Below are 12,205 nucleotides of genomic sequence, written 5' to 3'. Positions count from 1 at the left end.
CTCCGCTATGTTCAGTAAGAGTATCCGGCTACTGACAGATCTATGAAATACCCAAGTGCGCGCACGCTTGGTTGACGCACTCAAGATCTCAGCGTGACCGCGCATGTGAGTTTTTTTTGCGATGTTGTGTTTCTAACATACTTAATTACTCATCTGCCGTTTTAAATGGTACATGTTAGGCCAGAATAAGACCAGGGTTCAAGTTCGAGTGTAATATTCTCGGTGTGCAATGTGCCAGAGAATATTTATTCTCCCAATAGATTATTCTCCACTATTTATACTCAAAACCAATGATTGACTCAAAATACATGCTCATGGCAGTATCAGCATCCATAACTTTATTTAGCAATCGCCAGCAAATTAAAGATAAATGGTGTTGCTTCCTTTACAAAATAGACCACCTCTTATGTGGGATATGTCCATTTTCATCAAAATATAATTTCTGGTAAAATATGCAGCTTCTCCTTTTATGTCAAAAACTGTTAAATTCCGTTAGTGACTGTTGTTATTACACATTTATCTAAACAAATAAACAATCCTTACACTGAAAATGGGCGTACTTCACTCAAATACAGAAAAAATAGACAATATCTTTAATCCATATTTAAAACAAATTAACAATCAATCATACTTGTTCATATAGAGGGTTAGTTGTCATTTAGGGTGAATCCTCCATGGCTAAACCTTGACATAGCATGTCTGCTGCCACACAAAAGCACATATATTTGAAAAATATGTATTTCCCATGAGCGCTGAGCAGGGTGTATCATATCAAACCCAACAAATTGTATGCCATTAGAGGTTGAGCAACAACACTCTTGTACTTTTTTCTTGACCCAAATGAATGAACCATTAAAACACAGCCAGAAAAAACACCAAAGACATCGGGTGACTTATCAAGTAGCCCACTAAGATCAACAACCCCCAGTGTGGTCCAAAATCCACCAACTCCATCCTGACCAGCAGAGGGCAGCAAAGGGCTATAGAGAAAATAAAACAAGATACAAAAAATATTTTGACAGCCAGTACCTGTGAATAAGGATCTGTGAAAATTGAGGGCTTTGAGATGACACCTTTGAATAAAGACAGTTTAGAGAAACAGAGTATTCTATAAATACACAATAGAATAGTGTGATGATAACTGAAACGTATCGGCAGACAATAACCTCCCAACGCAAGGTGCATTAGTCGTACTGTGTGTATCCCTGAAGAGGCTCATGTTTTACATGAGCAACAACAACAAAAAATAAATTCCTGTATGCAGTCTCTCACACCAGCGTGTAAAGGCAGTGAAGCTGAAACAAAGATGTCCTTATAAGACGAACCCTGATTTTCACTCCTGCTCTGTGTTGACCAAACCCGTTTGAAATCAAACAGGACAAGCAAATAGCTTTTTATTTTATTTCCAGCCGAGGAGTTCAGCTGTGTGGAATAGAAGGTTCTGTCACTGAACCATGCCCTGCCAAGTACTTTGATGCGCCTAGTCCATCAGCAATTCCTGCCCAAGCTTTGGCAGCAAGATACAGAGTCAGCCATTGTCGTCATCCAGCTTGTAGAGCAGAACTTGATGTCCGTGATTGGGGGTGATGCTGGGGCAGGTTCCCAGTCTGTAGAGGCAGGTGGGGGGTGGATAGGGGACCAGGTGGTAGTGCGGTATCTCCTCCAGCCCGAAGGACGGAGAGCAGCAGTCTGCCACCAACACCTTCACCCGTTTCCTGTCTGGGTAGAGGAGACCCCCGGGGCCCCTGGCGCAGGCCCCCTGCCTCTCCTCTTCCTCCTCCTCCTCCTCCGCTCCACCCTCCTCCTCCTCATGGTGGATCTTCCTCAGCAGGTTGTTGATGAGCACCGAGCGTCGCAGATAAGCCTCCGGGTCCTCCAGGAACCTCAGCTTCTCCAGGGAGAGTTTGAGGATGCAGCTGCGATCCTCCTGTAGTATCAGGTGCTTCAGAAGGTTGGAGTACAGGTGTGAGGGAGCAGGAAAGGGGCAGGGGGTAAGAGGACAACAGGAGTGTGAGGAAAACAATAAGATCACACAATCAAAGACATGGTTATCTAATGAAAAACATTGTATGAAGCACAGAGCAGTTCCTACTTTTTGTAAATATCCATGTAGGTCTCCATGTATATCCTCCTCTTCCGCATATTTCCTCTTGAAGTAAGCAACTTTCGACGTTGTTGAATGGTTTGATCTCCTCTATAGAGGGAATGGACTGTTTGAGAGGCACAGTCGGAAAATTGCAATTACAAACATGACAAAAAAGGCTTTCTAACCTATTGGCATTGGCAAGAAGAGATTATGTTGTCAATGGGAAATGACAGATAATTACGCTACAGCCACAGACAGTGGTGGAGTTTACCTGATGATAACAGCCCAAAGCCACGGATGAGCTCTCTGACTGGGGTACTGATTGCTTGGTCTGCTCTGCTCTGAGCCTCACACATTGCCCTCTGGGCCCCTAGCAGAATAATAAGACAGACGAGGAATGAATGAGATAGAGCGAAACAGTGGACAGGTCTGCTCGGCTCAGAATTATGATACAACCTTGGGGAGAAATGTCACCTCATGTCACACAGCTTTATAGCCTACTGGGCAAACACACTAATTTAATCCACTGAAGTAGCCATATAGCTGCAATATATAAGATGTAGTTTGTAAGAGCAGCTGTGGTAACGTACTGTATGATTAAAGAATAGCTAGCTAGATATTATATCTTCACCAGGTCCTAGGGAATCTGAAGACATTTCATTTGGGTTGAGTGCGTGGGTAGCAAAGTGTGCCTATGTGTGTGAGAGAGGAAGATAGACAGGAATGATTTTGAATGGAATAGTGGATTCTGATCCCCGTGACGCCTACTGTGTAACACCTGTTATCAATTTTCCCTGCAGTGAGTGAACGAATTGTATCATAAAGTGCCCAGTCATCCAGAAAGTGAATGACAATAGAATGACAATAACTTGGCTTCATTTGCGCACTTGTAATAAAGTGCCGTGCGTTTTGGTAATTAACTTAACGGTAATCTGACCAAATGCTAACCTCTTGCACTTACAATGTACAGTACATCAATTAAGATGATTAGCCTACCTTTGATGTCCGAGAGTTCAAAAGCGCTCCAAATCAGTCGGGTAGGTAGACGCTGCCTGTGCGAGTCCCTCTAATGTGTCCAATGTGTGACCGTCCTCCTGCGGTGCGACATTTACTGTCTGTGCCAAGTAACACGCGTTCCACGGTCTGCCTGAAGTTTGCGCTTCACACGCAGTCGCCGTATCTCCGTTTTAATAATCCCTTCAGAGTATGCAACACTCCTAGGGTCTTAAAATATCCCTTTCATTGCAATAAGCAACAACACCATTCTCCCTGCAACCTCATTGGTCCTCACAGAAGCAGATGTTTCCTGTTGCTAGGAGAGTCACTAGGCAATGATGACGCTCCATCATCAGGCTCCATTATTCTCGCATCCTCTCGATGCGCTCCTTGGTTTCCAAACCTCGCTCTGCGCGCAAGATCAGTATATCCTGTTACTGACTACAGACTGAGAGGTTTCTAGCGCATACTTTTAATTTGATCGATTATGGGTAGTAAACACAAGTGCGTACTAATATTGCTTATCATAAAACATAGACGTCACTTTTCTTTTCTTCCACTAAAACCTGTAATTAACTCAATGAAGCATCAGACCTACTCACCCAAAACAAATCACAAGATGAATACCCCTCTAATCCAGCCTCTGTGTGATTTGGCCAAGGCATTAAAACGGAAAATCTCCCACTCATGGGAGATGACAATCATTAAGGACAGGCTCGTTTTCTGAATTAAAAATGTCTTTAACAGGAACACAGCTCAGGAGGAAGACACAAGAGAAGTAGATGGCAGCAGGTTTGACCACAATGGGGATCCTTATTTTATTGTCAAGAACAAAACTTAATACAAAAGTGCTCTCTGTGTGCCTTAGCATGCATTGTCCAGGCACTGTGCAAGTAGGCATGAGAGATCCACTGTCCATGCATACGACTGCAACCCACAACGTAATTCATGGGAACATCAACCATGGTTTACTATGCTCATGCTAGTAATTGTGTTATGCGTCACTTATTGTGATAGATTTCACCCCATACAGGCATTAATTTCAGCCTTACTCTGCAGGCACTTCACTTCATCAGGATCTGGTTGGTAGTTTGAGAGATACATGTAAGCATGCAGTGGAACACAAACCTATTCAGAAGACATGTTAACTTGAGAATTTCAAAAAATATATAGAGGTATTATGTACAGTGACTCTTGGCATGCATAAAATATATTGGAATATGTGCAGTTAATAGTTTATAACATGATCAATCTGTAATCCATCTATGTGGATATTGGTGAAAACTGAAGTCAATGTATGTATTCAACCATACCTGCTGTGCAAACATAACATACACCTGTTACATACAGTAAACTTGCTCCTTACAAGAGTAGACGTAGCCTACAGTAAATCTGTCTCTGTGGTATTCAATATAATCTTCTTGGGATGAAAATCTCATTATCAAATTCAGTGCAGTGCTCTTCCCTGAATCAGTTTCTCACTAAATCTATGTTCTTACTTGAAGTTGAATTAAGTGGTTCTCTAACCTCAGATAGAAATGTAAACGTTTGGCCATGTTGGCAATTTTCCCTCAACCACTCTGTTCCAATAAAGCTATAGCTACAGTCAATCATATCAAATCAAATGAAGTCTATGTTAATACAATCATTACATTGGCTAAATTACTTGAGTGAGTCATCTGGAGATCTGATGACCACGGGTCCCCCATGTGACAACCAAGAGACCTAATCCCATCTGTTGATTGAACTAGGGATCTGAGCAACTGTGAAGGTTGCAGGTTCAAGTTTCTGTGAGACCACAGCAGTGACCTGAAGGGGACTGCCTTGACCTCAACTTGCCATCCTCTAATGCCGCACCACAGCACTCCCATCCTTCTCCATTATCCTCCTTGGTGTTAGTCTAAATGTGACGTTGACCCCTGGGCTTTGAAGGTCAACTAGCTCCATCAATAAATGATAAATGAAATCAACATGGGGCAGCGCCAGCCATAGGACTTAATGAAGCCGAGAGAAGCTTGGCTATGAGCGGCAGAATGAACATCCTCGTCGTCGCTGCGCTGTACGGTCCAAAGATTGTAAGCATCAATTAGCACTGGAAAAATAACACAGCCAGGGTAATTCATTGCGTGTTATTAACAGCTGCAGTGGGGTATTTAAAGCTTCTTTTCAGCTCAGCACGGATGGGCGTTCAAATGAGCTCCGCCCTGGGAAGCACACTGCAGAGGCACTGAGAAAGGGCCCTAATACCATCATCACCCCCACTTCCACAGACACAATCAGTCAGAGAGGCTGGATATTCCCCTGACGTGGGGTTAAGAGTTGAGATGCGCGTCTGATCCTGTAAGACACTTCTTCTAGCAGTGGATTAGGGAAAGCAGAGTACGAGTGAGGGAGTCAGCGGATTATAACACAGAGCAACATCGAACAGAACGTGTGGTAGTGCTGAATAGGGGTGAGAGTCTACAGCCCATAACAAAAAGGGGTGAAATCTACACTCTTGAATAAGTTTGAACTGCTTTTAATGCATATATACAGCAATGAACGGACGCGTTCCAGCCCTCCAGCCCAAGTCTACAACCCAGAAATGTATCAAATGAGGTTCAGCACGTCTGTCATCAGCTGTATGATGGGCTTGGGATGATACAGCATGATCCGATTAGGAAATATAGCAGTGATTCAGCAAAATACAGTAGTGATTCAGCAAAAAACTGGATAGTTATAACAAAAACATTTTCCCAAAACATTCCCTGATTGTACATCTTCATATCTGAGCACAATGTGAAAGTAGTGTGATCGGTGAAAGTAGTCCTCCGTAACCAAAATTCTGTATTTCAAAAGATCAAATGCAGTGATCGATCTGCTCTGTATATTCACTGCCACACTGAATCACTTTGCTCATGTTTTCTTGCTTTATCGTGTCCTTTTTCGCTAATTGTGTCTGTGGCAGGAGGATGAGATGTGAAAGCTCTCCTGGACAGGGGTCAGGGTGGATGGACCAGGTTGGTGGAGACAACGTGCCTCTCTGTCCTCTTCTCCTCCAGGGCCATCCTGGGTGTTAAGGTCAATTTATGGGCGTTAAGACACGTGTCGTATGACTCGTCCGAGACAAAAACGACATCAATCAGACAGTTTCTCTATTTATAGTTCGGACGACACTCTACAGTAGGCTGGAGACACTCACTTTGTGCCAACCAATCAGACTACGTGACAATCGACAACGACGTCTGCGACCTTACAAAAATCTAGGGGGTGCAAGACAGGTCTACGACACCCAGATCCAAAATTTTTTAAAAGGTGTCTAATTTATATTTATATATATATATATCATTTTTTGTACAACACCTGTCTTACCGAGCATAAATGTAGTTGTTGTAAAGTTAGCCTTCCAGGAGGACGTGCCAGCGGCACACCTGCTGGCCCCGGCACTCCTTCATGTCCTGCCAGTGGAGCTGTTCCTCCTCCCCACTGCTGTTCTGCCCCAGGGCCATCCAGCCCACCATCTCCTTGCGCTTCATGGTGCGCCGGTTGTAGATGGACACCATGAGGGTGACGTCGGACAGCTGGAACAGGGCCACCTGGAAGACGAAGGTCTCCTTGTAGACGGGGTTGGGCTGGCCACGGCGGATGGACGTCTTGCACCGCGAGATCTCCTGGCCCACCGAGTTCAGCAGCGTCAGCTTCCCGTAAGTGTCTGTCGGAGGCAGGAGGGAGTGGTGGGAAACGACGTCAGCAAGTATGAGAGACTGAGCGTGTCAGTGTCTCTGTGTGTGTGTGTGTGTGTGTGTGTGTGTGTGTGTGTGTGTGTGTGCGTGTGTGTGTGCGTGTGTGCGTGTGTGCGTGCGTGGCTCACCGGGTGGCCTGTTGATGGCCAGGTTGCGGAAGTGGCTGCCCTTGATGAGCTCCACAGACATGCGTCCTGTGGTGGCGTTGTAGGCGAGGCCCACCAGCAGCTCGGGGACCCCCCCGTGGGTCAGGGACTGTGTGGAGGAGGCGCTGTCACTCTGGGAGACCCCAGACAGGCTCAGCTGAGAGTCCACACTCTAGGTTACACACACACACACACACACACACACACACACACACACACAGAACATTAACTGAATGATGTAGCCTACATACTGTATAGACACAGTGAGAGGCCACCACGACATCTGGAACATATTAGGGCACTCGTGTTCTCATACGGATGATGTCACACCGAAGCACTCTGACGGCGTTTGACCATTTCTAGGCCCCTGCCGCTCCGGCGTGGAAGTGGCGGGGTCTACCGGCGGTCTCACCTTCATGTTGCTGCGGGGCTCCAGCACCAGGGTGGTCTCCGTCCGGCCCCCCTCGGGGTTCAGGCCCGCTAGACGCAGCACCCTCTCCCCCATCATCTTCTCGCGGGTCATGCGCCCCCCCAGGGCGTAGAGGCGGAACCGCAGGGCGGACACGGCCAGGTCGGCGGGCTCCAGGCGGGAGAAGCGGAAGGTCTCGTCGAAGCGAGGCAGCGAGCCCTTCTGGACGGCGGTCTTGTGGCGCTGCTTCTTGGTGGGCAGCAGCACGGCGTGCACCTGCCAGGCGTCCATGCCGCTGCGGCCCTTGTCCGGGATGTCGCGCGCCGCCACCACGGTCACCAGCAGCTTCTCCAGCTCGGCCTTGTAGTCCAGGGCGATGACGAGGTCGCCGCACGAGGAGATGGGGGGGCGGGGGGCGGTGCTGGGGGGGCGGGCTTCCTCCGCAGGCTGCTCCTGCTGCAGGGAGAGAAAACACACAACACACAAACACAATTTACACACAACACTCACGCAGATTCACCCCTATACAGTACAATACAATCTAGGGTCATACACTACACTGCAGCCTATATAAAAAATTGTAATAATGGAAATACTATGCTACATTTCAACAGAGCAACCACTCTCCTGTCATCATTTCTAATCACTTGAGCAGATAGATTTGCCCCACCGAGCCTGAATTAGAGACGAAACGCCTCAGAGCAGAAATCTGACCTCCACCAAGCAGCGCCTCCGTATACAGTCAGTAAACACCACGGCGATCGTGTCACCGTGTTGACAGAGCGGGCGGGGTGTTGGCACTGGCATGGCAACCGCACCACGGATAAGATAACACGACCGTAGTGCCGGCCACACAGCACCGTACGCCGTACGGGTCCGGTGACACGCTCGCCTTCCCGAGCTACGTCCCCTACATCATCGGATACTCACGGCTACTACACATCTCAAAAGGGGACAATGCCGGACCATCTCAACGAACAATACCTCACCATTCCTATCTCAATATCAGATGAAATATGTTGCACGCTGAGCCTGAATCTTGCTCCCTGGTTTTTTGCAGTGGCCTATATTCACCCCTGCGAGTCTCCTAACATTACCTGTGTGTGCCTGAACGCGTGAGAGTGAGTGGGATGCTCTCTATGGACAGACTGATCCCAGTCTCACGGTGTGGATGCATCGGTGGCTAAGAGGCACTTTCATTACGCCACAGTACTCACACACACACACACATACACACAGATACACAATCACACACCAACAAGCTGTTGCGAGCATCTGGCCCTGGGACCGGGCAGACAGCGAGCTGGCCTGGAGAGCCTGTAGCGCCAGCCAGCATCGCCCGCCCCCGCACAGCGTCGCCTCTCTCCAACCGGGCCGATAATCAGCTGTGACACATCAGCGCAGTAGCACGCTAACGCAGCGCGTAGCTATTAGCGACGCTCGCCGACGCCGTCGTTTGGCAGGCCGCGTTTCGGCTGGCCGTGTGTTGATATTGCCAAACATTTGATTAATATTTATGAGGTGTGTTAGCCTACACAAGGCGTGGGAAAGTTGCAATGTACCATGTCTCCGAGACTTACACCAGGCTCGTCTTTCAGTTGGAGATGTAAATGATGCAGAAGAAATACTTTCTCATCGATATTCAAAGCCTGATGCATGCAATGGAAAAGGCTGCTTCTTTTTTCCAATCCCTGACTCATCATCATCTTCCCTTGATAGAAAAATTATTTTCCTCTCTCCATTTCTCCTTCTCTGTCCATCAACCCCCCCCCCCCCACCACCACCACCACCATCATAGCAAGTCAAAGACTGATGAGAGTGGAGCCAGCAGCTGTTATCTAAGTGCTACAGATAGGTAAATGTACATGGATTCACTGTATCCTTTTGAATCTCTGAGCCCCGTGTAAATGGTAAATGGACTACACTTACGTATAGCTCTTTTATCTAAAGTGCTTTACAATGGTCTCTCAGTCACCCATTCACACAAACATTCATACACCAATGGCGGCAGCTGCCATGCAAGGTGCTAGGCTGCTCATTGGGAGCACTTTGGGGTTCAGTGTCTTGCCCAAGGACACTTCGACATGTGGACACAGGAGGAGCCGGGATTTGAACCGCCGACCCTACAACCATTGGACGGCCCGCTCTACCTCCTGAGCCACAGCCGCCCCTGTGAGTGAAAGGGTCTCCCTGGCTGCAGTACCTCAGGGCTCCATGTGGAGGAGCTGTCTGTGGGGTCATTGTTGTCGTATGCCTGGTTGTCCACAGCTGTCTCCATCTCCAGACTGCCCTCGATGGGCCTCTGGCTCATTCTGGGAACCGGGCTGCTCCCTGCACTGCCCCCCGTGCTGACCGCCGCGCTGCCCGCCCGGGCCACCGGAACCTTCCTCGGGGGGCCGTCCAGCCCCTCGGCTGTGTCCTGGGAGCCCACGGAGCAGCGTTCCTCGTCCCCATGCGACAGGGGGTCCCGTAGGTCCTGGGCATCCAGGGGGTCCTGGGCTTCCAGGGGGTCCTGGTCACCCTGCCTGTTTTGGTCGTCCACGTCTGGGGAGGGACACACTTACACTGTGACACAGTGACACACAGCTCAGCACACATCTAGGATCTAGCTACACTGTATTAACAAAACATGTATCAACACAGCACAGGTCCATGATCTAGATACACTGTATCACACCACACACCCATGATCTAGATACACTGTATCACACCACAAATCCATGATCTATCAGTCCAGCACACATCCATGATCTAAGCTACACTCTATCTACACAGCATCTATACACATCCATGATCTAGCTACACTATCAACACAGCACATATCCATGATCTATTCAAGCTAAACTGTCTCAACACAGAACACATCCATGATCTAAATACACATATATCAGCAGGTTGCACAGCAAACTCAGAAAATGAATAGATGATAAAGCCACAAGTGTGTGTCTGGTACCAGAATTGAAACTCCATTTCCCAGCTGACTTTATGAGTGTTCTGCGTTTGGAGAGACAATGGCATATTATTATGTAACTGGTTGTGGCCTTGAATGGGGTGGATCGGTTCACACTGTACCCGAGTTCCATCAATGGCAATTAACTCCAATTCAGTAGCATTAAGTCTGGCCCCAGGGTTATTTCACTGAATACTGAGAACACTCACCATGACAACAGTGACTCATCAGAGTGTGTTGTGCGTTCCCAGGTTCGATTGGTCGTTATATCGTGCCAGCACTCACATGCCGGCTGGAGAAAGGGTGGGCTCAAGGATGGGTCTGGGTCAAGTTATTATGATTCCCATGGCAATATAACCAGAGTTGTGAGAACTGAAATGAGGTGAAATAACCAAGCCACCATGGGCTTCCAAACAGAAGGTGTGTGTATGTGTATGTGTGTGTGTGTGTGTGTGTGTGTGTGTGTGTACTTCTGTATAATGTTGCCACTTTAACTGATCCTTCTAATCTGTTTAAAACCACCAGACGCCATCTGAAGACAAACAAGTTCCTAATGAATCTAAGGACACAGAGAGATATCTATCCTCTCCACGTTGATCCGGCAACAGAGCGGTCCAATCAAGCTTAGCCTGAGCTCTCTGCAGACAGTTATCTGTGATGAAATGTTATTTTGGGGTTTCAGGCCAGTGGGTTGATTCATTAACATTCTGTTGGATTAGACGTGTTCCTCATACAAGTGTTCCTAAATCCTATCACGTCTGCTCTTCAGTGCACTCTACGAGTCTAAGCACTAAGTATATTTCTCTATGCTTGTTTGTCGTTGCATGGACACTGTATGTGTGTGTGTGTGTGTGTGTGTGTGTGTGTGTGTGTGTGTGTGTGTGTGTGTGTGGGTGTGTGTGTGGGTATGTATGTGTGTATGTGTACCTTCGCAGTCTGAGGGCTCTGTGCTGCCCTCCTCCTGGTCAGATAACAGGCGGCTGAACTTGTGGCGCCGCCCCGGTGCAGGCTGGGAAGGTGCCTCGGCCGCGCCGGCGGAGCGAAAGCTCTGGGAGCGCGACACGGAGATCTCAAACTGCTTCACGATCTCGCCCTCACTGTCTGAGGAGCTGGAGGCATGCTCGTTATCCCCGAAGCTGTTCACTGAACAGAGCAGCGATCACACACACACCGACACACACACACACACACACAGACACACACAGACACACACACACACACACACACACACACACACAACAGGACACAAGAGTTCAGAAGTAGAAGGAGAAACTAGGAGCAGGCAGGAGAGCGGCTGTGGAACTAAATATGTAGAGGAGAGGAGAGGAGAGGAGAGGAGAGGAGAGGAGAGGAGAGGAGAGGAGAGGAGAGGAGAGGAGAGGAGAGGAGAGGAGAGGAGAGGAGAGGAGAGGAGAGGAGAGGAGAGGAAAGGAAAGGAAAGGAAAAGAGAAGAGAAGAGAAGAGAAGAGAAGAGAAGAGAAGAGAAGAGAAGAGAAGAGAAGAGAAGAGAAGAGAAGAGAAGAGAAGAGAAGAGAAGAGAAGAGAAGAGAAGAGAAGAGAAGAGAGGACAGGAGAGGAGTTCACAGAGGATAAGTAAGAAAGAGAAATAAAAACAGAGAGAGAGAAGCAAATCAATATGGACTGTATTCAAGGACAAATCTCTTCAACTCTGGCAGGCGTGACTCTGCGGTCACAAAGGAGGTGAGAGCAGCGCTGTATAGATCCCCAAACCGTTACAAATCAGGTTAGCTGCCATCTGTTCCTCTTATCTCTCTCTCTCTCTGTCCTCCTCCTCCTCCTCTCTTTCTCTTTCTCTCCCCCTCTCTCTCTAAAAGTGGAACACTTCATCTTGAAATCATTGCAGCACTAGCGCAGCACTAAGACTGTAACTTGACT

At 47.8% G+C, this 12,205-nt stretch overlaps 1 protein-coding gene across 3 annotated transcripts in view; it reads right to left on the bottom strand.

Annotated features, from left to right (window-relative positions):
- Positions 1-3,877: 3,877 nt before the first annotated feature.
- Positions 3,878-12,205, bottom strand: part of syt16 (synaptotagmin XVI) — a 23,560-nt gene continuing 15,232 nt past the window's right edge. The window contains exons 3-8 of one of the 3 annotated variants that reach the window (XM_084439175.1): positions 11,237-11,452; positions 9,563-9,903; positions 7,363-7,815; positions 6,933-7,122; positions 6,434-6,773; positions 3,878-6,130 (exon numbers count right to left, since the gene is read on the bottom strand). In XM_084439175.1, coding sequence (XP_084295301.1) covers positions 6,460-6,773; positions 6,933-7,122; positions 7,363-7,815; positions 9,563-9,903; positions 11,237-11,452 — 1,514 coding nt within the window. In that variant the 3' untranslated portion in view covers positions 3,878-6,130; positions 6,434-6,459. Of the gene's footprint in view, positions 6,774-6,932; positions 7,123-7,362; positions 7,816-9,562; positions 9,904-11,236; positions 11,453-12,205 lie in introns of all 3 variants that reach the window. The other 2 variants (XM_084439174.1, XM_084439176.1) reach the window with 2 other exon arrangements.

This window comes from Borostomias antarcticus (assembly GCF_949987555.1).
Source record: "Borostomias antarcticus genome assembly, chromosome: 5".
In the NCBI taxonomy this organism is placed as follows: Eukaryota; Metazoa; Chordata; class Actinopteri; order Stomiiformes; family Stomiidae; genus Borostomias; species Borostomias antarcticus.
The sequence above is the reverse complement of the archived record's forward strand: the minus strand, read 5'-3'. Positions and strand labels throughout refer to the sequence as shown.